General features: G+C 43.7%; 1 protein-coding gene across 8 annotated transcripts in view; it reads left to right on the forward strand.

The window, feature by feature from the left end:
• The window catches only part of MEF2A (myocyte enhancer factor 2A), a 143,352-nt gene that overhangs the window by 27,699 nt on the left and 90,766 nt on the right, over window positions 1–24,887 (forward strand). For all 8 annotated transcript variants that reach the window (XM_060259863.1, XM_060259868.1, XM_060259862.1 and 5 more), the window contains exon 2: window positions 14,897–15,081. In XM_060259863.1, coding sequence (XP_060115846.1) covers window positions 15,028–15,081 — 54 coding nt within the window. In that variant the 5' untranslated portion in view covers window positions 14,897–15,027. The remainder of the gene's footprint in view (window positions 1–14,896; window positions 15,082–24,887) is intronic.

Genomic DNA, 24,887 nt, shown 5'->3' on the forward strand with positions numbered 1-24,887 from the left:
TCTCCAGGGGAGTTGATCCTTGCCATCTGGAGAGCAGTTGTAATTCTGATCTTGAGCCCTCACCTGGAGATTCACAGCTACAGAAACCTTGGGAGTATAGGATCCAAAAGCATTAAATAAACTCAGTCAAATATATATTCTGTGTACAATTGTGTATTCAGTCTTTTTATAAAGTTAATACATAATTACTAATACAAAATATGCACATACATCAATATTACAAAATCACCATTTTTTTGTACTGACGATTTTGTAATATTGATGAATGTGTATATTTAGTGATTATGTTTAACTTCATAAAAAGACTGGGCTCACCTGGAGATTGACAACAATGGTTCCTCATAAGGAAGTGGCTGGTTTGAAGGGTGGAGTCTATGGATTTGTTCCTGTCTGAGGTCTCACTCATCCTCCGTCCCCTCCCACCCTCTCCAGCCCCACCCCTCAATTCTCCAGGAATTTCCCAACCCGCAGTTGACAACCCTATCTCCTCAGCCAACTATCTACCTCTCTGACTTCAGTGTTCCCTCTCCTCCCTCCCTCCAGCCTCTATTTAGGAAAAGTACAGGCTTTCTCCTTAGTAAGGACCAAAGCAGGTTACATAGTTTTCCTCTCCCCCTTTTGATCTGCACAACAATCCTGTAAGGTAAGTTAGGTGAAAAGCCTGTGACTGGTCTGAAATCACCCAGTCGGTTTCCACAACAAGAACCTGGGTTTGGCAGACGCTGCTCTGAAGTGCTAACTGCTGCGTCACACTGGCTGTCATAGGGGGGCTGCTGCTGAACAGTAGCAAGCAGTCAGACCTAGGGTAGCCAATCTCCAGGTGGATAACACAACAACAAATGCAAGCTAGTGACCAGTTTACTAAAAAGTATATAGAAATCAGTCCAAATGTCCAAAACATGTATATTCAAGTCCCAAAGTCTCTCTCGGCTTGGCTTCGCGAATGAAGATTTAAGAAGGGTGCAATAGTCCATGTCTGCTGCAGGCTCGCTGGTGGCTGACAAGACCAATGCGGGACAGGCAGGTCCGGCCACAGTGGCTGCAGGGAAAAGTCTGATTTAGGGTTGGTGCTGTAGCAGTGCGATTCTTCCTCAATCTCCTTTTGTCCTCAAGACCAGCTATGCGTGCGTTCTCAAAGGAAGAGGCAGCCTGGTGGATGGTGTGCCTCCATGCTTTATGATCTGAGGCTAGGTCAGACCACTGGTGATGGTTGATGCGACAGGTGCCAAGGGATTTCTTCAAGGAGTCCTTGTACCTCTTCTTTGGTGCCCCTCTATTTCGATGGCCGGTGGAGAGTTCACCATACAGGGCAATCTTGGGAAGGCAGTGGTTTTCCATCCTAGAAATATGCCCTGCCCAGCGCAGCTGCGTCTTCAGCAGCAGTGCCTTGATGCTGGTAACCTCCGCCCGCTTGAGGACTTCAGTGTTGGTCACAAAGTCACTCCAGTGGATGTTGAGGATGGTGCGAAGGCAGCGCTGATGAAAGCGCTCAAGGAGTCGCAGGTGATGACGGTATAAAACCCACGATTCGGAGCCGTAGATGAGGGTTGTCAGTAGTGTGGTGACAAGCCAATCAATGAAGTACTTGTTTCTTTCCAGTCTTCATCAGACCTGGGACCACTAACAAAAGAAAATATTATACAAAAATATCAGAAGGACATTCAGACACCACCAAGATTTTTGTTTTTTCACCTTATACAAATATGAACAAACAGATAGAAATGAAGACTTGCACAAGATCCTGCTCTAAAAAGAGGCATACTGGATACACCAGTTGAATTGCATTTCTCCATATGGGCTGAATATGACCAGTGATTTGACATGTTTTTTATGAATGGTCTTTATAATAATGAGTGCTGTGCATAATTTGCCTGTGTGATAACATATTTTTGTATAAGTTATGGGATTTGACATTCTTTGTATGGAATACTTTGTATGTTGTATCTGATGTGATATAGTTTGTGGTGTTTGTGACCTTTACCATGTTGCATTAGTAATATGTTACTTTACCTTTAAGAGGTTTGTGTAATGGCAGCTGTAAATGAGTTGTTTGCCTTTTTAAAGATGTTAGTTCCACCATTAGGGTGCACAAGAAGCCACATACTGAGCTGTAGCCGATGTGAAATTGCTACTGGAGACGCTCTGTGTCCCTCTTTTTTGAAAATTGTGTAAAAAATCTATATAATTGGATCAATATGTAAGTGTGATATATTTTTTCACTGGAAGAGGGTTGGTGGTGTCTAAATGTCCTGATATTTTTGTATAATATTTTCTTTTGTTAGTGGTCTCAGGTCTGATGAAGACTGGAAAGAAACAAGTACTTAATCGATTGGCTTGTCATCACACTACTTAGGGACTTGAATATACATGTTTTGGACATTTGGACTGATTTCTATATACTTAGTAAATTGGTCACTAGCTTGCATTTTTTGTTGTGTTATCCATTATAGTGACCTCTCTCGGATTGTATTCTAATCTCCAGGTGGAGCCTGAAGATCTCTGGGTGTCACAATTGAACTGCAGACAACAGATCTCTCTTTCCCCTGGAGAAAATAACTGATTTGGAGGGTGGACTCTATATTCAGCTGAGGCCTTTTCCTTTACTGGCTGAACCAAGCTTGGTTACCTAGCAACTTCCCCAGTGGACCAATCCTTGTCTGTCATGGGGTGAGGCTGAAGAAATGAGGGAGTGAATGAGAGACAGGAAAGAAATGGCCACAATGACCTCTGAGGAGACCAGGCCTTGCTGCCTAGTTGCATGACCGCCTTCATTCCCTGTCTCTTTGCCATCTCCCTGCTACTGCTGCCTACTTTCTCTTCTGAGTGCCACAGAGAGTGGGTAGGTGTCAGTGGGTAGGAGAGAGGATTGGACTGAACCAATGGAAGTGCAATGGAACTTGAGTGACAGTTGACGGGCCAATGGCTGATGGAGTGCACAGCACAGCTGATAGGAGAGCTAGAAAACGCCAACACGCTTAGCGCCCCACCTCTCTTTCACACACACTCATACACGCCCTCCCCCCCGTGCGTATGCAATAACAGGGTCCATGGGGTGGAGTTACATTTCTCTAGAATCATATACACACAACTTGGATCTACTCTGTACCACCATATACTGTGTACCTGCTAACATTTCTCATTATCGGCCTCTTGGTTTCTCTCCAAGCAGCTTTCCAGTAGACACATGACTGCAGTGGTAACTTTCTGGTGAGCCTAAAACAGTGGCCAACATAGAGTGCATCTTCCTATTCTGCTGTGTAGCTTATCCAGTTTAAGCTTGCTCTTGTTTTAATCTGACAGGCATGCAGCTTGTTCAGCAGGCTGACCTGCACATTTGTGACTATCAGGGAGAGCACTGTACTTCTACTACTGTGCCATATTTAAGAGGATCCGCCAGTGCTTACACAGTTACACTGCAGCAAGGAAAAGGAGTAAGCATCCTCAGCACCCACAGCTGTGCTAATCGCTTTGGAGGCTTTAAGAAGGGGAGGGGAGATGAGAACAAGGGTTGCTAGGATGATTAGCAGCAGGCAGCAATTAACTTTATGGATCCAGTAGATACATAGCTGTATGGGAAAGTGGTTAGTTGACCACGCCCAACAATTACAAACCACAGTGGTGCTAGTTGCCATCATCAAGGATATCCCACTTCCTCCAGTCAGCATCCATTTATGACCCATGTAGCTGGGTTGTGGCCCCTACATAGCTGATGGAGATCATTTTGAATGAATAAAAAGCCTTTCACTCATTCAGAAAGGCAGGGGGAATCATAAGGTCCTTCCAGGCTTTTATGTTTCATACGGTGCTTTTAAGCTACAGCTTTGACATTCAGTGCAGGAATACATTTACTGACCGTAGGTTAGATGTTAATGTTCACCCAGGAAAAGCAAATCACTGAGAGGCATATCTTTGTATATTGTGTTGTACGGATGGATATATGCAAATAGAAGAACGCTTAGCTCCAAAGTGACCCACTGGCAAATGAAACACCTCTTCACTGACATTCTCAAATCGATAATCCCACTTTTCTTTTCCATTCCAGTTTTTCCCCCCTTGTATGCTCACCGTATAGCCCTAAACTGAGATGCATTCTTCTAAAACCATTGACTTCAGTGGATTTAGAACAGTGTAACTCTGTTTAGGATTGCAGTCTGAGATTGTAAATCTGTGAGCACGGCCTAGGCGTCTTATCTTTTTCCAATTACTGTAGGTGGTCCAGAGATAATATGCAGTGAGCCATTTTAATCATTTGAAATCACCTTTGTTCTGAGCTTGCTTTATGTAAATATGAAGAAACCAACTAAAGCTCAGCCATTCGAGGACAGATTTGTGCTTCCACTTGTTTGAAAAGGAGTGGGGCATGATGGGTAATAGCTAGACAACGTATGGCTGGTGCTGTGGCACCTTGGGGATTACTGATACGTAGTATGTTCAGATTCATTTGTTTGGGCAGTGGATTACTGCTGCATGTCTCTGGGGTACATTAACTGTCCCAACTGGCTGAAGAAGCTGGGTGGAGTTCGTTCCTGTCCTTACGTATTACTTGTACTGTACTATCTTAGGCTTAATGGCTTAGGTGGGTTTGCTGTGATCTGCCATCTCCTTGCATGGGTTTCCTTCCTTGTCTCAATTTCAAGTGCATATGTGGAATGGTCTGATTGGTTCTGTCTGTGTTAAGAGGTGGTCATGGATTAAGGACCCACAAAGTTCATGTTTGGGAATCTTGACATTCACTCTTAGCAATGTAAAATGTTACTGGATTAAAAACAACAAAAACATAACAGTAATATGGAACATTAGAAATTTGGAGCAGAGGTCCATCAGTGGCTATTAGCCACAGGGTATTGATGGAACTCTCTGTCTGGGGCAGTGATGCTCTGTATTCTCGGTGCTTGGGGGGGGGCACAGTGGGAGGGCTTCTAGTGTCCTGACCCCACTGGTGGACCTCCTGATGGCACCTGGGTTCTTTTGCCCACTGTGTGACGCAGAGTGTTGGACTAGATGGGCCATTGGCCTGATCCAACATGGCTTCTCTTATGTTCTTATGTGACACAGAGTGTTGGACTGGATGGGCCACTGGCCTGATCCAACAGGGCTTCTCTTATGTTCTTATGTGACACAGAGTGTTGGACTGGATGGGCCATTGGCCTGATCCAACATGGCTTCTCTTATGTTCTTATGTGACACAGAGTGTTGGACTAGATGGGCCATTGGCCTGATCCAACATGGCTTCTCTTATGTTCTTATGAGACACAGAGTGTTGGACTAGATGGGCCACTGGCCTGATCCAACAGGGCTTCTCTTATGTTCTTATGTGACACAGAGTGTTGGACTGGAGGGGCCACTGGCCTGATCCAACAGGGCTTCTCTTATGTTCTTATGTGACACAGAGTGTTGGACTGGATGGGCCACTGGCCTGATCCAACAGGGCTTCTCTTATGTTCTTATGTGACACAGAGTGTTGGACTGGAGGGGCCACTGGCCTGATCCAACAGGGCTTCTCTTATGTTCTTATGTGACACAGAGTGTTGGACTGGAGGGGCCACTGGCCTGATCCAACAGGGCTTCTCTTATGTTCTTATGTGACAGAGAGTGTTGGACTGGATGGGCCACTGGCCTGATCCAACAGGGCTTCTCTTATGTTCTTATGTGACGCAGAGTGTTGGACTGGATGGGCCACTGGCCTGATCCAACAGGGCTTCTCTTATGTTCTTATGTGACGCAGAGTGTTGGACTGGATGGGCCACTGGCCTGATCCAACAGGGCTTCTGTTATGTTCTTATGTGACGCAGAGTGTTGGACTGGATGGGCCATTGGCCTGATCCAACAGGGCTTCTCTTATGTTCTTATGTGACGCAGAGTGTTGGACTGGATGGGCCATTGGCCTGATCCAACAGGGCTTCTCTTATGTTCTTATGTGACGCAGAGTGTTGGACTGGAGGGGCCACTGGCCTGATCCAACAGGGCTTCTCTTACGTTCTTATGTGACGCAGAGTGTTGGACTGGAGGGGCCACTGGCCTGATCCAACAGGGCTTCTCTTACGTTCTTATGTGACACAGAGTGCTGGACTGGATGGGCCATTGGCCTGATCCAACAGGGCTTCTCTTATGTTCTTATGTGACACAGAGTGCTGGACTGGATGGGCCATTGGCCTGATCCAACAGGGCTTCTCTTATGTTCTTATGTGACACAGAGTGTTGGACTGGATGGGCCATTGGCCTGATCCAACATGGCTTCTCTTATGTTTTTAATCTGGACTTGATACGGTCTGTGGGTGGATGATTTTCTGATGTTCTGCTGTCATGGATTGATTGTTTCCAGTTGAGGCACTTAATCTTCTGCAGGGATGGAGACTGTTTAGTTTGGCACCTCTTCTCCCAGAGCAGTGATTTCCTAACAGCCCTTGAATTCCGGTCAGTTTGGCTGGTACTTCTTTTGAAACCCTGTTTGGTACGTGGAACAGGGAGAGGAAAGTGGGCTGTGCACACAGTCTTCCCTAAATGTCCTGTGCTACTAAACAGAGGCTTTTTGGCTTCATGGTGTACTGGGGGTGCTTAGAATCATGAAACGGCAGTCATGATGCATAGAAAATGGAGAAGAAAACTGGTGGAATCTGATCAGAAGTTTACTGGTGTTCCCCTTGGTAATAACAAAGAAGGAATGTTTCAGCACCCTTGTGGAATCCGGATGGCATGGCGCTCAAAGCAGTTCAAGCTGGATGGGCTCTCTTCAGGCTCCCGGGGTGATTGGAAGGACCCTCAACAGACTGCCAGGAGAGATTCACCAGGCTGTTCTCTCTGCACTCTGGTGGCTTCTGATGGAAACAACTGTGCTCTGTTCCATGTCATTTCTTCTGTGGAATTCAGCAGAGTTCTCATCACTCCCCAATTTAGTGACCGCATGAGAGTGCTTAGCATGCTGTTCAGGGATGTGGGCTGAAGTTTCATCAGGACACAGATTATACCCAGTTGTCTTCTTTTCAGTCAAGGCAGTGATAATCCTGAACAGGTGCCCGGATGAGGTTTGAGGTTTGGTGTATGATGGGTCCATCCTTTGGAGATCCAGGTGGCTTCTTCGGCACAAAAGGCGTTTAATTTAGGCTACTGTGCAAGCTCTGGACCACTCCTGGTTAGAGAGAGCTTGCTTTAAATTTTTTTTGAAATTGTGGGATAACTCTTGACCTGAACAATCCAAGGAGGATTACTGCATTGTATTTGGAAGTTTCAAGTGGTTCCGTATATAGCCACCAAGCTGTTGCAGGAATTTGTTAATCTCTCTCCAATATTAAAAGATCTTTATTAACTTCCAAATCTGTTTGGGGATACAAATCAAAGTACAGTCTTTATATACAAAACTCTAATCTCTTGGAGGTCAGAGTGTAGCAAGGATCACTTTTTCTTATATTAACCTGCCTGATCTGTAGTTTCATTTGGGTAGTGATGTTCTAGAAATTCTGAAATTGTGGGGAAAACAAATGTTGAGAAAAATTTAAATGCATATAGTTACCTTCTTATCAGACCTAAATGTATTTTATTGTTTTAATCTTATAAAATGCATAATTTTCACTTGGCATATTGTACTAGTTGGCATATTCTCAGAGGGTTGTTTTGGGTCAGCCAGGGCTCAGCATTAGCAAGGACTCCTCAGGAGAAGAGGAGCGCTCTGTAGGCAGCCTTGAGTTAACAGAAGCTGACCAGCCTGAAAATAACCTGCAGACATGTCAGGATTCACAGGCAACAGCTGATGCAGAGCCAATAACACCCTCCAGCCCTGATTCAGCAGGAGAACCTTATTTGGCCATTCCCAGCCCACCAGTATCACCCACACCCTTAGAACAGCACAGACAGAGAGGCTGAGAACAGAACTACAGACAAGATGGCAAAGTGCACACCTCCTGGCCCGATGCCAGCTACTTTCTGATAACAAAGATGAGTAGTTGCAGGATTGATTTAGAGCAGCTGGCATCAAGCATGACCATGGGGCTATAAAAACCAGCCAAGAGAGGCCGTTAGGACACAGGGAGTGCAACAGATGCTAAGCCAACTCTCTGCTGCCTGACTTTTGAACCCCTGACCCTGGACTGAATGACATGCCTTGCCTGACTTCTGGCACCTGGTACATGGAGCCTGCAAGCCAGTACAAGAACAGAGAGGGGGGGGGGAGCTGAAAATAGAAAGTATGAGTTTTGTAGTAAACAAAAAAGGGTGTCTGGCATGTGTGTTCTAAATAGATCTAGCAGTGTGTATAAGATTTATAAGGCTGAAATAATTGCATTCTGAGATTGTGCAATGTGCATTACAGCATATTTGTTACGGGCAAAATTAGGCACATGAGGGCTGCTTACAGAAAGGCAGTTTGAGGTGACCCAGAGACACCTCAGAAACTGACCAAAAAAAGCCGTTCAAATGAGCATATCTGCCGCCCGTCCCCATCCCGTACTCACCCCGTCCTCCGACATCCTCACTTTTGAAGTGGTAGCAAATTTCTGAGCCATCTGCCAGTGTTCGGATGCGGACGTGCGCAAGCGAGGCGCCTTGTGAACTTGCCAAGCCACCCCAAACGGCTTCCAGCTTTTTTGTTAATGAAATATGTTGATTTCAAGCGCATGGACACATGAGCACACATGCACATAACGAATAAATGAATGGGGGGAAAAGAAACCCAAACCAAGTTACAGGGATGATGTGCAACAGCCGGCTGATCATGCCAAGTTGCTCCGTGGATGGGACGGGAACGGCTTGCGGGGGAGCATGTGGATGGTTTAGGATCATAGAATCATAGAGTTGGAAGGAACCTCCAGGGTCATCTAGTCCACCCCCCCTGCACAATGCAGGAAACTCACAAATACCTCCCCCTAAATTCACAGGATCCTTATTGGTGTCAGATGGTTCTTTCTGAGCCGGCCCGATCTCGGAGACCTCTCATGCGCTCCAAACTGCCCTTCTGCAAGCAGCTCTGAAGAATCATCATGTAATTGAAAAGATTTTTGGGGACTGCAGTGCATACAGGACATATCCGCTAATGACAAGTTCTTCTGCTCTGTTTTACTTAGTGTTCGTATTACTTCATTAAAAGTTTTAAAATTAATCTTGTAGTTACTGCTTATTGTTTTGTGGTGGCTTTCTTCTTTTTTGTGAGTCATCTCAAGGACTCTGTCTAAATTCCGAGGGGAGGTATACTTTTTAATTTTTAAAATGATAGCTGCATACATACACAGGCATGTGCATTCTTCTGTGACAACAAATTCAGCAGTAGCCCACTTGCTCTGTTCTATATAATCCTGTTTCCTCTCATTTTGCTACATTTTTCCTCCTGCCTCATTTTGTAGCTTCTCAGCATCACTTTGATACATTCCATTCCTCTTTGCTATTACTTACGTACGCTTTATTAATAAAGAGACGCTTGAACTATGCTAGTTTTCTGCCTCTTCTTGGACTTCACACAGACATGTAGTGAGGTAACAGGAAAGGTATCTTTTTAGTAATCTTTCATACAATATGCATTTTTTAAAAAATCCTTGAAGTGTGCATAGATGAGAGGGAGAAAAACTACTATGCCCAGATTTTGCTCCGCATGCTGTGATTATTTAGAGCAAGGGTGGCCAAACTGCGGCTCGGGAGCCACATGTGACTCTTCCACACATATTGTGCGGCTCTTGAAGCCCCCACCACTCCATTGACTAACTTGGAGAAGGTATTTGTCTCTTTAAATCACTTCTTCAAGCAAAGCCAGCTGGCGGCTTGGAGAATACATTTAAAGTTAAAGTTGTTTTCTTTCCACCTTTACCCTTCCTCCTCGCATCTATTTGCTTTCTTTCCACCTTTCTTTCCTCCCTCCCTCCCTTTCAGACATCTGACTGATGTTCATGTCTTGTGACTCTCAAAATATGATGTTTATTGTATGCGGCTGTTAGGATAAACAAGTTTGGCCACCTCTGATTTAGAGGAATTAACCCATTACCTCTTCATCCTGTGATCTCACTCCCAGTAAGATCCTGCAAATAGAGCAGCAAAAAGAGTTGGGGAAAGGAGGTGCAGCCAAGGTTTTGGTCTTACGTGAGGCAATGCGGTTAACCTACTTTAGCTCCGTACCAAGATCATATCAGGCCAGACCTTGTGTGTTCCTGTTTAAGATTAGGTAGAATCATAGAGTTGGAAGGGACCTCTAGGGTCATCTAGTCCACCCCCCCTGCACAATGCAGGAAACTTACAAACACCTCCCCCTAAATTCACAGGATCTTTATCACTGTCAGATGGCCATCTAGCCTCTGTTTAAAAACCTCAAAGGAAGGAGCGCCTACCACCTCCTGAGGAAGCCTGTTCCACCGAGGAATCACTCTTAACGGTCAGGAAGTTCTTAATGTTGAGCCGGAAACTCTTTTGATTTAATTTCAACCCATTGGTTCTGATCCTACCTTCCGGGGCCACAGAAAACAATTCCATACCATCCTCTATAGGACAGCCCTTCAAGTACTTGAAGATGGTGATCATATCACCTCTCAACCGCCTCCTCTCCAGGCTAAACATCTCCAGCTCCTTCAACCTTTCCTCATAGGACTTGGTCTCCAGACCCTTCACCATTTTCGTTGCCCTCCTCTGGGCAATGTTCCAGCTTGTCTATATCCTTCATAAAATGTGGTGCCCAAAACTGAACACAATACTCCAGGTGAGGTCTTACCAGAGCAGAGTGAAGCGATACCATCACATCACGTGATCTGGACAGTATACTTCTGTTGATACAGCCCAAAATTTCATTTGCCTTTTTAGCTACCGCATCACACTGTTGACTCATGTTCAGCGTATGATCCACTAAGACCCCTAGATCCTTTTCGCACATACTATTGCTAAGACAAGTCTCCCCCATCCTATAACCATGCATTTTTCCTACCTAAATGCAGAACTTTGCATTTATCCCCGTTAAAATTCATTTTATTGATTTTAACCCAGTTTTGCAGCCTGTCAAGGTCATCCTTTATCCTGTTTCTGTCGTCTTCTATGTTTGCAACCCCTCCCAATTTAGTATCATCTGCAAATTTAATAAGCATTCCCTCTATTCCTTCTTCCAGATCATTTATAAAGATGTTGAACAATACAGATCCCAGGACAGATCCTTGAGGCACTCCACTTGTCACTCCTCTCCAAGAGGATGAGGAGCCATTCACAAGCACTCTTTGGGTGCGATCTGTCAACCAGTGACAGATCCACCTAACAGTAACAGGATCCAAACCAGAGATATAAACTTTATAAAGGACACAGACAAGCACAATTTTTTAAAAAATATTATTTTATTTTAAAAAAATAATTAAAACATGCTTAGAACATTAGCACTTATTGGTCTTAAAGGTGCTTTCTTTGTATCTCTCCCATGGGATCCAGGGAACTCGGCAAAGGAAGCTCTGACTCTTTCCTTCCTTCCCCAGGAGACCAGGAGGGGGAGGAACCTCAGCCAATAAAAGGAAGAGAGGCTTGGCTCAGTAGCTCTGCTGTGCAATTGAGAGAGCCTGGCAAAGCAAGCTCTTCCTCCCCCTCTTCCTCCCCAAGGGAAGAGCCTCAACCAATGGAAAAAAGAGGTTTTGCTCTGTAGCTCCTGTGCAATTGAGCAGGCCTGGCAAAGCAAGCCATGATGTAGAAGGGAGCAAGAGAGAGGAAGAAGGAAGCAGATAACAGCCAGTTGCTTGAGGGCCTGATAGGAGCCTTTGGGGGGGCCTGATTCAGCTCCCGGGCCACATGTTTGACACCCCTGCACTATAGAACAAAGCTTGAGTACAGTGGCATCTTAGAGACCATCAGAATTTCCCGGTGTGTCAGTGTTTGTGAATCAAAGCTCACTTTATCAAATACCAAAGTGAGCTTTGAGTCATGAATGCTTACACCCTGGGAAATTTTGTTGGACTGAGGTGCTACTGGATTCAGATTTTGTTCTTGAACAAAGAAGGGTTGAATGTTATCTCTTGGGTCCTCCTGAGCTGCTCAGGAGAAAGGGGGCATATCAATATTCTAAACGTATAAATATGTCATAGGAGCAGTCAAACAGCATCTCTTGTTCCAGTAACATTCCTCTGAACCATTTTTAATGTTGCATCAGAATGTCACAGCTGTCTGCTCGTTTGAGGGCAAATAGAATGTGAAGTGTAGTCTGTGACTAATCTTCTCTTGCTGTCTCTGCTCATTAGCTGTGAGATGGTTTGTGGCATGGCTTGCGCCACTTCCCTGCACGTGGCTCTGAAGGAGAGGGCATTCTGTGGCAGTTGGCTCAGATTCAGGTATATATTTCAGCAGACTGTTTTTTCCCCCCTTTGCTGAAAAGCTTCAGAAGATGGCAAATCCTTTAATCTTCCTGACTGAACAGCTCAGGATCTAAGGATCCTATTTAGGCACACCCAAGAGTTTGGGCATATCTAGTGTGATTTGGGGTTTTCTTTTGAAGAGCCAGGTCACCATGTCGTTTCACAAGCTGATTTTTAAATTTCCCTTAAGTTTCCAAAGCAGTTTGCTCTTCGGCATGGGGTGGTGGGGAGGGGGCTAGTTTAAAACAGTACAGCACTTGCACTCCTCCCCCCCCCCCCCTGCACTTGGGCACATAATAATGTTCCGTTCTCTGGATTCTGACCTGGGAAGGGAAAAAAAATCACTGTTCTAATTGCTTTACTCTGTGATACTCTAGGTTGATATTAAAATATTGAACATATGAACATATGAAGCTGCCTTATACTGAATCAGACCCTTGGTCCATCAAAGTCAGTATTGTCTTCTCAGACTGGCATATTAATAAATAGGAAATCATAGTAGTAAACTGAAGAGAAAATATTTTTCTTTGCTGGCTGATCAGAAGTCACTCAGAAATGGTGTGGAGAATAGGGAAGGTGAAAGGTCAGGTGTATTTGCTGAAAACAAATGTCACATGCTTTTCCATGTCTTATCATGAGCACCTATGGGCATATGCCCTCCCCCGTCGCATTTGGAATCCTTTCCCCCCCTTTCTTGGTTTTCTCTTACCATCACTGTCAGCGTTGGACCTGAGCATATTATGTTTAATGTTAACCGTGGTTACCTCTGAACAATGGTTTTGAAGGCTAACCATAATTCTGCCGGATTATTGCAGACACTGTGGTAGAAAGAATCAGGAATTGGGTAGGGGGATGAAGAGGAGAGGAAGGAGAATGTGTGAGCCCATGGTATGTTTTCAGTCTTCCCAGCTATGGCTTGGCGGATCGTAATATGACATCAGTTTTTTTAACTGTATTTTTCTACATTATGTTATCCTCATTCTCTTGCAGTGTCCATTGTCTACATTCTTTTTGTGTTGTGTGTGCATGTATGCTATTGTTATATTTCAGGGTTCTGGAAGGAACCCAACCCCCAGTCTGTACCATTTTCTAACCCAGATTACTCATGGAGCATGAAAGAGGCATTACGGTGTGGTAGATGGCATATGTCAGAGTAGAACTGGGGAGCTTTGAGTTTTAGTAATCCCTCTGCATCCAGAAAGTTCAGTAGGTGAGTTTGGACCAGTGACACCCTTTCTGGCTCAACTGGCATTGCATGGTTGTTGTGATGGTAAAGTGGGGAGAGAACATACAGGTCTCCTTGAACTTTTTAGGAGGAGGGATAGGGTTGGCAAGCCTATCTTATGAAGGTGGTGCCTGGGGAGGGTTGAGTTTGGAGAGGCTGTGATGTCACTTCTGGATGATGTTCTAGCAATTTCCCATAATCTATGGTCTTTAACATAGAGACATGGGGAAATACTTGGAGTGTTCCAATGGAAGCCATTACACGCTAAGGGTGGACAAACGGCAAGCCTGGGGCAGGAGGGACTGAAAAAAATCAAATAAAAACAAACTTGTGACTGGTGCCAAAGAGAGAGAGACCTTAATTCTGTTGCTTGAATAGTTGATAGTATGTATGCTGCATATGAATCCTTCAGAAAACAGTATCACACATAGTATGAGACGTGTAGGTAGATAGCTCTATCAGGTTGGTTACCCAGTAAGCATGCAAGCTTTTGGTGTGCAGACCTTTCTTTTTTATGTGGCCCGTAACTCCAGTTTACATTTTGGAGAGGTTTGCAAGCTGTGAAAAAGTGTCGGATTGGTAATTGGCTTGTTAGTGATGTGTGAAAACTTGCAAGTTTTACAGTAATGAACATAACCTTGAATTTCTCAGCTATTTGTCAGTCTGTGTGTTCCTGTGAAATAGTCTGTTGGGAAAATGAAGCACAGCATGGAGACATATCAAATAGATTTATTTTTAAACGGCGTTCAAAATATGCTAGTCTTTAAGCACACATGTAGAGTTGTTCTTGAGCCTGCACTATTGTAAGAAGAGAGGACTACAACCTCTAATGGGTTGAAATATGAATTATGCCCAGATTTTGGACCTCAGTTTGCTTTAACTTCTTGGTGCATTGTGTTGGAAGACTTCTCTTTCCTGTTTGATTTCATTGTGTTTGCAGCAACACAGAACTGATAAATATTTTGAATGGGTAAATGTGTTGTGCGTGTAATACAATGGAATTGCACCTGAGGGGGGAAAAAAAAACTACTACTGTTTTGCCCGTAATGGAGTGTAAAAGAATTGTCATTCATGACATTGCTTTGAAAGAGGGCCATTCTTCCATTTAAAGACTTGTTCAGGATTGTAAAAGGAGCTGTTAGCTTCTTGTGCATCCTCATCACTGGACAATGAATGTAAACCTTGACATGGCTTTAGTGGCTGAATTGCATAGACTGATGAGTGCTTTGGACAGGGTACAATGAAAACTTCATATGGTCTAGTCCACAGAGTGCCTTTCTGATTAAGGACAAGTTGGTTTGTCTTGCTGATGGCTTCCAGTATAGAAATAAATTTCGTACTTCAAACACTATACAACTGATTTCAATGTGTCTCTCCTTTCCAGGTTTTGGCAGCAACACGCTGAACAGACTGTGGCTTTAGTCCAGAGAGAACTGACTACCATGCGCTAGGACACAGAGTTTGCAGATTGTTTTACTTGAGTGCTTCTGGATTATAAAGAGGGAAACAGTGAAAATGGGGAGGAAGAAAATACAGATCACGAGAATAATGGATGAACGAAACAGACAGGTGAGAAATGGGGATTCCTTGGAAATGCCATATATGCTCATTTTTAAAGTGATCGATCACACTGTTGACTGTTCTCTGTTGACTGCGCTCCCTTCTTACTTTTGTCTTACACTGAGTCCATATTTGATTATAAGGATTCTGGAAACTATATCTCTCTGTGTTTGGCAGAATCTAGTAAAACGTAGCCTAATGTGGAGGAGGAGCTCACAAGGAGAGGCTGTGGTTCAGATGGGTTACTTTTCACACAGAAGGTTGCAGGTTCAGTCCCCAGCATCTCCAGTTAAAAGGATTAGGTAGTAGGTCCTGGAGAGCTGCTGCCACTCAGTGTGGATGAGTCTGATAAAATAGACCAGTGGTCTAACCAGGCCTCAGATTCAACAGGAGCTCACAGGAGCAGAGCTCCTGAACCTTTCTGGGGGTTCTGCCACTTCCTCCTCACCTACCTTGTCCATTGAATAGTAGGTGCAGCTGCATAACAATAATATAATAATATATAATTTTTTATTTCTATCCCGCCCTCCCCGCCGGAGCAGGCTCAGGGCGGCTCACAACAGAAAACACACATTACATCAATTATACTTATAAAACATGGTTAAAACAATTACAAATTATTAAAATTAACTTAACAATATGGTGTTATAAACAGGTTTCAACCAGGCAACAAGCACAATCCCTGGATTAGGAGAGTGGCCAGTCACCAGGGGCTTTGCCACACCTCCAGCAGCCCTCATTAACTTCTGGAGAAGTCCGCACCATCCTTTCTCTACATCTTATTGGATTTTGGGTGGCAGGTGGCTTGCTGGCCTTTTGACTGTGGGAAAGTGGCCCAGGCGAGCGCTGCCTGCTTGGGCTGGCTGGATCTCTAGCCAGCCCAAGCAGGCCTTGCTTGCTCAGGGCTCTCCTTTCTTGCATTGGGTTGCTTTTGGCTGGAGGGGGGTGGCATATGCTAATAAGTTACGTTAATGAGCTCCACCACCTGTTTTTCTATGAAACAACCCCTGGGTCTAACTCATTAGAAGGCACCTTCAAGAGATCCTGCTGGAATGTTTTTGGTTACTGTTCAAAACTTTTAAGCATATTTTATTTTATTTTAAAAATGGTCTTTATCTGCGTCCTTTATAAAGTTTATGTCCCCATTACCTGGCATTATATTTTATGACACACATGGCCTGGCCCAGCAAGATCTCATTTATGTCCTGTCTGGCCCTCATAACAAATGAGTTCGACATCCCTGTTCTAAATTGAGGACCCCCCCAGTCTTGCTGAACCTGTAAAGATTTTCCAAATTTTGAGAACAGAGAATGGGCATCCTCACAAATGCTATGGGATGGAGTTGGGACCAATCGCAAAATACTGGGAAGTTGCAAGCCAAGCATTCTTGTACTATAAAGCCTCTTTCTTTCTTTCTTTCTTTCTTTCTTTCTTTCTTTCTTTCTTTCTTTCTTTCTTTCTTTCTTTCTTTCTTTCTTTCTTTCTTTCTTTCTTTCTTTCTTTCTTTCTTTCTTTCTTTCTTTCTTTCTTCTCTTTCTTTCTTTCTTTCTTTCTTTCTTTCTTTCTTTCTTTCTTTCTTTCTTTCTTTCTTTCTTTCTTTCTTTCTCCCGCCCTACCCCACCGAAGCGGGCTCAGGGCGGCTTACAACATAAAACTCTAACAATAAATCAGTTCTGTGTTTTCCTGGTCCCAGAGGTGGAGGAAAGCCAGGATTGGCTTTGCTTTTGGGGAAGAAGCAAGTAGGCACTAGGAAACCCCTTGGCGGGTGCCATGGCACCCATGGGTGCCAGGTTTGGATATCACTGTTATGGACATAGCAAGATAGGGAGATTGCCTGCTAGGCACTGTCTCTTTTGATGTTCCTGGTAGATGTGGGTAGCTTGCCTGAGATCTTTTCTGGGCAGTTGTAATCTTGGATGTGTGACACTCGTTTAGGTGTGCAATAAGGGATACTTTGGAATGTTTCTTCTCTGAGCCTGTGAGGGCTTCTCTGAGCTTCTTGTCCCTGTATCCCTCTTGTGCAGGGGTGGCCATACTTGTTTAAGATAAGAGCCACATACAATAAGCATCAGATACTTGGGAGTGGGGGAGGGAGGAAAAAGATGGGGAGGGAAGGTAGAATGAAAGCAACTTTAACTTTAAATGCAACTTAACTTTAAATCCACCAGCTTGCTTGGCTTGGAGAAGTAATTAAAAGAGATAAATGCCTTCTCCAACAGGGTGGTAGATAGAAGAAGATATTGGATTTATATCCCGCCCTCCACTCCGAAGAGTCTCAGAGCAGCTCACAATCTCCTTTACTTTCCTCCTCAACAGACACCCTGTGAGGTGGGTGGGGCTGGAGAGGGCCTAACCTAACCTGCCTCCCAGTGTGGTTGTGAGGATGAAATAGAGGAGAGAGGAATGAAATAGAGGAGAGAGGAATGATGCAAGCCGCTTTGGTTCCCCGGTGGGGAGAATGGTGGGATATGAATTTATTTATTAATTAATGAAATAATAAATCAGTGTAGCACCTAAATAAAGTTTTGAAAAATCAGATGAGTTACAAAAAGACTGTCTCCTGGAACTTTTCTGGCAATTAAAATCTTTCGGGGCTTTCTGCATCCCTCGCCAATAAAATGTGAGGATTGTGATGACGTAGTGACAAATCACTCTAAATAAACTGCATCATTTACATAACCAAAAACTTGATTTCATGGATCCCCCTTTCGGTGCTGGCAGAACAGATGTGGTTATTGATTATTGATATTTACAGCCACCTCATGAATTGATTATGAGAGAGAGAGTGTGTGTGTTTATGTTTTGGGGGGGGGGTCCAATTTCTTTAGTAATGCTTCCTCTGAAAGCAAGGTACCAATTAGAAGTGTGATTTGTTAAAAAATAAATTTCTAAGCAGCAAGATAAAAGACAATGACTTTGATTAATGAGAACTGCTATCATGATTTAGTTAAATACATTAGAGTGCTGGCTGTTTTCGCATATTGCAGCAGAAATTAAAAGGAATCTTCTGGGCGTACTGTCAGCTTTGCCATGATGTAAGTTTTTGTGAACTAGGAGCCATCTTGTCAGATGCATGAAATGTGTCATCACAGATATGCAAACAGCCGTCATAAGTGAATCTTTCCCATTTTTCAGCCAGTTTATAATGGGGAAATATACATTTGGTAGCGTTACTGAGCATAACTTTGTGTGTTCTTTCTTTATGCAGTGTGGTGTAGTGATAAATGTCAGCCTAGGGTCTTGGAGGCTCAAATTCAAATCCTCACGCTGCAGTAGAAGCTTCCCAAGGGCTGAGGGCCAGTCGCACACTGTCAGCCTAACCTACCTCACAGGGTTGTTGTGAGGAAAAAATGGAGGACAGGAAATTGATGTAAGCTACATTGGGGAGAAAGGTGGGATAGAACTGAATGAGTTTTGGGAAGCATGGTAAAGATAGTGCTGCTCTTTTACTCTACTGTTTAGGTTTGCTGAATATACGAAAACATTTCCCTTCAGATAGGATTATACCTAAAGTCAACATGCTGTATACAAAGTAACTGATACTCCAGGGGATTATAATTAACAGTCTGTCATTGTAGCGGTAATTAGGAGCTCTTATCTGCTTGAACGATCTGTAGGCCATTTATATAATTGAACTAGACTGAATAAAGTGTTGTAAACTAGCGATCAAAGGGACCGGTGCCAGCATTTTCAAGTGCTGTCCTCTAATCAGTAAAAGAATTACATGAGAGACTTTATTTTGTATTAACGTACCAAATAAAAAGCAGTTTGAAAATGGGAATAAGTGAATTTTCTTGAACTGTTGAAGCTCAAAATAACGAAGCAAAGCTTGACCGTCAAGGTATCTTTTAAAGTGCTGTGCAGCGGACTTGTGCTAGCTGTCAATAGGTCCAATTGAATTTGTGTACTGCTGATTTCAAGATTATGTTTTCAGTGCTACAAAAGGAAGCCTGCCTGTTTATGTGGGCATCTGGAAACAAGATGGTGCCATTTGAAACTGTAATATCCTGAACACAGGGGAACATGTTCTGTATAAAGCACACATGGTCCTAAAGGAGATTTTTGGTGGTAGACTTTTTAAGGTGGGCAACAGCATCATTTCCGTTTTCTAGTATTGCTTTCTTGTGTGCGTGTCCACAAAATGACCTCCTTTGTACGGTTGTACCTTTTTTTGCATTAAAGTTACAGTCTAATTCAGGGGTGCCAAACTCATTTGTTATGAGGGCTGGATTTGACATGAATATGACTTTGTCGGGCCGGGCCATCTGCGTCATAAAATGTAATGCCAGGTAATGGAGATATAAACTTTATAAAGGACACAGACAAACACAAAGATTTTTTTTAAAAAAAAACCCCTTAAAATAAAACATGCTTAAAGCATTGGCACTCTTGCAGTATTGCGTTCAGTTTCAAAGCAAGCTCTCCCTCCCCCCCCCACACTTTCTCCCCAAGAAAGGAGCCTCAGCCAATGGAGAAAATAGAGGCTTTGCTCTGTAGCTTCTGTGCAATTGAGAAATCCTGGCAAAGCAAGCTGTGACGTAGAAAGAAGTGAGAGAGAGGGAGAAGGAAGCAGACTTGCTTGCGGGCCTGATCAGGCCCCTGGGCCACATGTTTGAAACCCCTGGTCTAATTGAAATGAAGGGTCTTTTCTGCATTTAATGTAGTGCGGTGATGCTTGCTTCCGGCAAGATCCTAATGCATGTCTACTCATGAGCGAATCTCAATCAACTGATGTCCTGCTCTCCTGCTCCCTATGTTTTTTCCTTCCCTTGCATCTCTACTTTTAATTTTTCCCTTTCGTTTTTAATCTTATCTCAAATAGATTCTGTTTACTTTGCAACAAATCGAAACAGCAATTCATAGTTGTTAATTGTTACATAACAATGCAATGACAAATCGAATAAATAAAAACAGCAGCACTTTGGATGGCCGCATGGGGTAGTCTAGCATGGGTTGTTAGTAAAAACAAAAAACATGGCAAGTCATATTTTTTGGGGGGGGGGATTCCACCTCCCCAAATATTCTGGAATCCATGATGTCATCTGGCTTGTCAGTACACCCTGCCCCAAGCCCAGTGTATCATGGCAAATGGATAGTAGATTCTCAGTACATTTTCAAGGTTGGGATTTGTATTGTCTATTTTACATTCACTGTATTTTGGATTAGGAGATGTATACTAAAATTGAACACACATGCTATTATACATTTGTGCTGATAAAGATGCCATTAAATATACTGTTGGATAATGGCACCCAGGGAGAGATTTCAGATGTTGGCGAGTTCCTTATTACACCAAGAAGCTGGAAATGGTTACAGCTCCCACTTCCATATTTTTGGTTGTTGTTCATGTTGCAATGATGGTAACACAACCTGGCAGACGTCTCCTTATTTGTCTTGCTGTTTTGGCATCATCTGTATTCTGTGCGCTGAGCAGTGCTTGGCAGAGGCAACAGCATGTAGTTTTCCATTCCCAGCTGCAGTCTGGAAATCTAGTTTGTGGATTCAGATCGTGGGTCAGTGTTTGTTGAGCTAGATGGATCAAGCTGGTTTAGATAGCTCTCCAAACAACATTAGCAAGCTGCAAAACAAACATTGTCACGGTTATGCTGAGATCATTGGCTGCTTCCAAACAAAGCTGCATTTCAGGGCCATCCTTACAAGTCATTTAGTGGTTTGTTATCTATTTCTTGCTTATCTGCATTGCTTTTTTTCTCTCTGTTCGCTTGTTGGTTACCAGCTGGCTTCCGCCACCAAAGGACACCTCTAGAGAACCCATATTGGTCGTTTGAAAGCCGTGACTGTCAGCCACCGTGGCTTTGCATGCCTCATTCTGTCTGCCTTCTGACCTTAAATACAGAGTGGCGGAACTTGGCATTGCCATAACTCTCTGCTGGGTTTCAGGTTTGCTTTTAAAGCTCTTCCCAGCCTGTCCTCATGCATACCTTGAAGCTTGGAGGGGGGAGAGAGCCAGGACTGGCATTGTTCGTTGCTTTATATGTAGCATTCTGGTGGTTGCCGATTTTGGCTTTCAATGGCCAGAGTAAGGGCTCAGCGTTGGGTGGTGTGTTGTTACCTGAACACCACTGCAGATTGCATTTTGCCATATGTCATGCCTGGTGAGTGCTGCTGGGTCCCAACCTATGGCTGCTGGGCACATGGGATAGCAGCTTTGCTGAAACTAAGGTGGTGGTATGGGTTTGGCCTCATCCTGGAGAGGAGGCCTTCTTACGTATCTTGTTCAAGTCCAGTATCACCTTAAAGAGCAACACATTTTTCCAGGGTATAATACGCTCTTGTGAGACAAAACTCATTAGGTCAAAAATCACAGTGAGCTTTGATTCACAATCCCTGGTGGTGGAGGGGGGGGGGGGGGGAGTTGGCCTTTCAGGTGCCACTAGACTCAGATTTTCTTCCAGAGCTACAGACTAACACGGCTGCTCACCTTGATATATAATTTGCCTTGAGTTTCGTGAAGAGACTTATAGAATCATAGAGTTGGAAGGGACTTCCAGGATCATCTAGTCCTGCCCCCCCTCTACACAATGCAGGAAGTGATATAAATGATCCACCTCTCAAGCCAGCTCTCTGTGCCCCCACCTTCTGAGATGAGGTGCGTGGCAACTGGAGACCAGGACATTTTCTGTGGTGGCACCTTGCTTTTGGAATGCATTTCCTGCCATGACTACCTTAAAGCCTTTTAGGTGCCAAGCCAAAGCATCTGTTTTCACTTAGACTTCAGATTAGGATTTTTATTCTTTATAGCCATTTTGTGGCTTGTTTCTGGTCTGAGGTATGTTTTATGGTTAATGTTATGCTTGTCCCTGAGTTTGTTGTAATGATTTCTTGCATATTGATGATTTGTCATTTTGATTGGAAGCATTCCGGAATGAATAGGTTTTGCCACCCCATAAGTGAAGAGAAGTTTCTGATCTTCCTAGAGGCCATTGTTCCAAAACAGAGGTTTAACGTAAAAGCCACATAAAATAAATTTCAGATGTTCGAGAGCTGCAAGACATGAATATTAGGTGTTTGAGAGCTGGCAGGCAGGCAGATAGATGGTGGGGAGGGAGAGGTGGAAAGAAAGCAACTTTAACTTTTAAATGCATTCTCCAGACTGCTGGCTTGGCTTGGAGAAGTGGCTTAAAGAGACAAACGCCTTCTCCAAGCTGGCTGATGGGACAGTGGGGGCTTCAAGAGCCACACGATACGTGTGAAAGAGCCACATGTGGCTCCCGAGCTGCAGTTTGGCCGTTCCTGTTCCAAAGCCTTCAGGGCAATTGCAGAAAAGCCCCTATTCTCTGCAGTAGGCCTCATGGGCGAGTGTCTAACTGGTGCAGGCAGACAGTGGTTAATTTATCTTGTCTATTTCTGATAGGATTTTAAAGAGTGATGAAAGTAGGCACTTGGAGCTTGAATTTGGCCTAGGATTTTATAGGCGGCCGACACACTGGATGGAACCGCTTGAATGTGCTTTCCATGAGGCTGTGGACCACAGTGTTCTGTATCTGAAGACGTGAGCAGTGGTTCACAGAGGTTCATACCTTGCCACAAATGTTTGTCTTTAATGTGCTACTTTCCTTGCTCTTTTCTACTGTATCGCTTGAAGCAGTCTTCAAGGGCAGACCCTTGTGAAATTGCACTGCAATAATGTGCCCTAAAAGTTACAGAGCAGATCTTTTTGTCTCTCTTGAAAGGGATGGAGCCTGCATAACAAGTCAGGCTGATTTTTTTTAAAAAAAAATGCTCCTGGTTATTGCCACTTCTGCTCCCATGCTTGCAGACCTTAGAGCTACCGACTTTATCTGTTACAGGCATAATCCTTTCCTAGAGCATAGGATTATCCAGCAGTATAATTTTGTCTCAATCTGACTGGTGTTGCTTTTGAGGTATCTGAATCTGACTGGGAGTGTTTCAGTCAGTGAGGTTGGCTTTTATCCTCCAGTCTGAATGATTGTGATGCCCTGTAAGTCTTACATAGGCAGTCCTGTTTATAGGTCACACAGTGGAATTGGAATAAACAGGAGTTTCTCGTCTTCCAGCATTTTGAGATTCCTCCAGAGAGGAGTGCAATATGAAATGGGCAAGTGTTCCAGCTTGTACTGTGGCCAGCCAGGTTTTGCAAGAAAGGGTTTGCCTTGCCAGGTGTTTTCCAAAATCCCAACATGTCAGTCACTTTTTGGAGGGGAATTCCAAAAAGCTTTTTTTTAAAAAACGGAGAACCAGGTTGGTGTAGTGGTTAAGTGTGCAGACTCTTATCTGGGAGAACTTGGTTTGATTCCCCACTCCTCCACTTGCACCTGCTGAAATGGCCTTGGGTCAGCCATAGGTCTCATAACAGTTGTCCTTGAAAGGGCAGCTGCTGTAAGAGCTCTCTCAGCTCCACCTACCTCACAGGGTTTCTGTTGTGGGGAGGGGGAGGTAAAGGAGATTATGATTGCTCTGAGACTCTGAGATTCAGAGTATAGGACGGGATATAAATCCAATATTTTATGGAACAGTTGACTTTTATCCATAGTAATATGGTTTTGGGAAAGATTTTTGTATACCAGGGACAATTTTGAACATATGAAGTTGCCTTATACTGAATCAGACCCTTGGTCCATCAAAGTCAGTATTGTCTTCTCAGACTGGCAGCGGCTCACCAGGGTCTCAAGCTGAGGATTTTCATGCCTACTTGCCTGGACCCTTTTTGGAGATGCCAGGGATTGAACCTGGGCTAGGACCTTCTGCTTCCCAAGCAGATGCTCTACCACTGAGCCACCGTCCCTCCCCTGCAAGTAGAATGAATTCTGGATATTCCCACAACTCTTCATATACACAAGAAATATGTAAAAATAACCAGTTTCTTGGGGTGGAGGGAGGTTTGTCTTTTTTTGGATGGTGGTGTATGTATATTTGGGTTTGGCTTTGTTTTTTTGCTTTTTGAGGAATCATTTCAGTTTATGAAGTCCTGCTTCATACAGCCTAATGGAAAAAAACCTTTTTCTTTTGATCTCAAAACAGCACAACTGGTGCATTGCTCTGAACCACATGAAGTTGTAGAACTGAGAACAATAAGCAAATTGTTGCTTCCATTGCTTATTTAATTTCCTGAATCTTCCTTTTGGGCTTGGGAGGATAATTGTGTTACTATCGCTTTTCCTTTTTAAACATTGCTATTGTAAACTTGGCAATAGACATGCAGCTTTTCCTAATGACTTCATAATTACGCAGAGGAACAAACTCTTAATTAAAATTGATACCTCATTAAGAATGTCACTGTCACTTCAAGTTGGTGGCAGAGCCTTGTAAGTTATCTTAGAACAGGTAGGAAGAACTGATTTTTGCCAGAGGCAGTGGACAGGTATTGTCTTTAGAATCCATCTTCGTTGCTGCTGATTTGTCCTGTGATTTGCCTCTGTCATTTTTGTAGGCTACTTAAATTATGCAGATGAATTCCAGAACAAAGATTAGATCTGGTTTTATTTCATCATTTGTAGGTCTCAATTTTTTTTCTTCCAGTGATTGTCTCTTGTGGCCAAGCTTTCTGTATCATATAATTTGCTGTTGAAAGAATCCTCTCCAGCAAGTGTTTTAAACAGGGCTGTGTAAACTTTCTTTCTGGACATGTGCTAAATTTGTGTATATCTCCGTATCTAATCTGACTCCTGGTTCTGGTTCTTACCTAAGGTTGGCTAGCGTCCCAGAAGCAATTTCTGGGATGGCCCTTTTATCACATTACCATTCTAAATGGGATGTTATTCGTTGTTGGCCCAATTTTGAGTTAAATGATACAATGACAGGGTTTCATACAGTGAGTTTCCTTCCATTAATGA

The sequence above is a fragment of the Heteronotia binoei genome, chromosome 19, assembly GCF_032191835.1.
Source record: "Heteronotia binoei isolate CCM8104 ecotype False Entrance Well chromosome 19, APGP_CSIRO_Hbin_v1, whole genome shotgun sequence".
Classification (NCBI taxonomy): domain Eukaryota; kingdom Metazoa; phylum Chordata; class Lepidosauria; order Squamata; family Gekkonidae; genus Heteronotia; species Heteronotia binoei.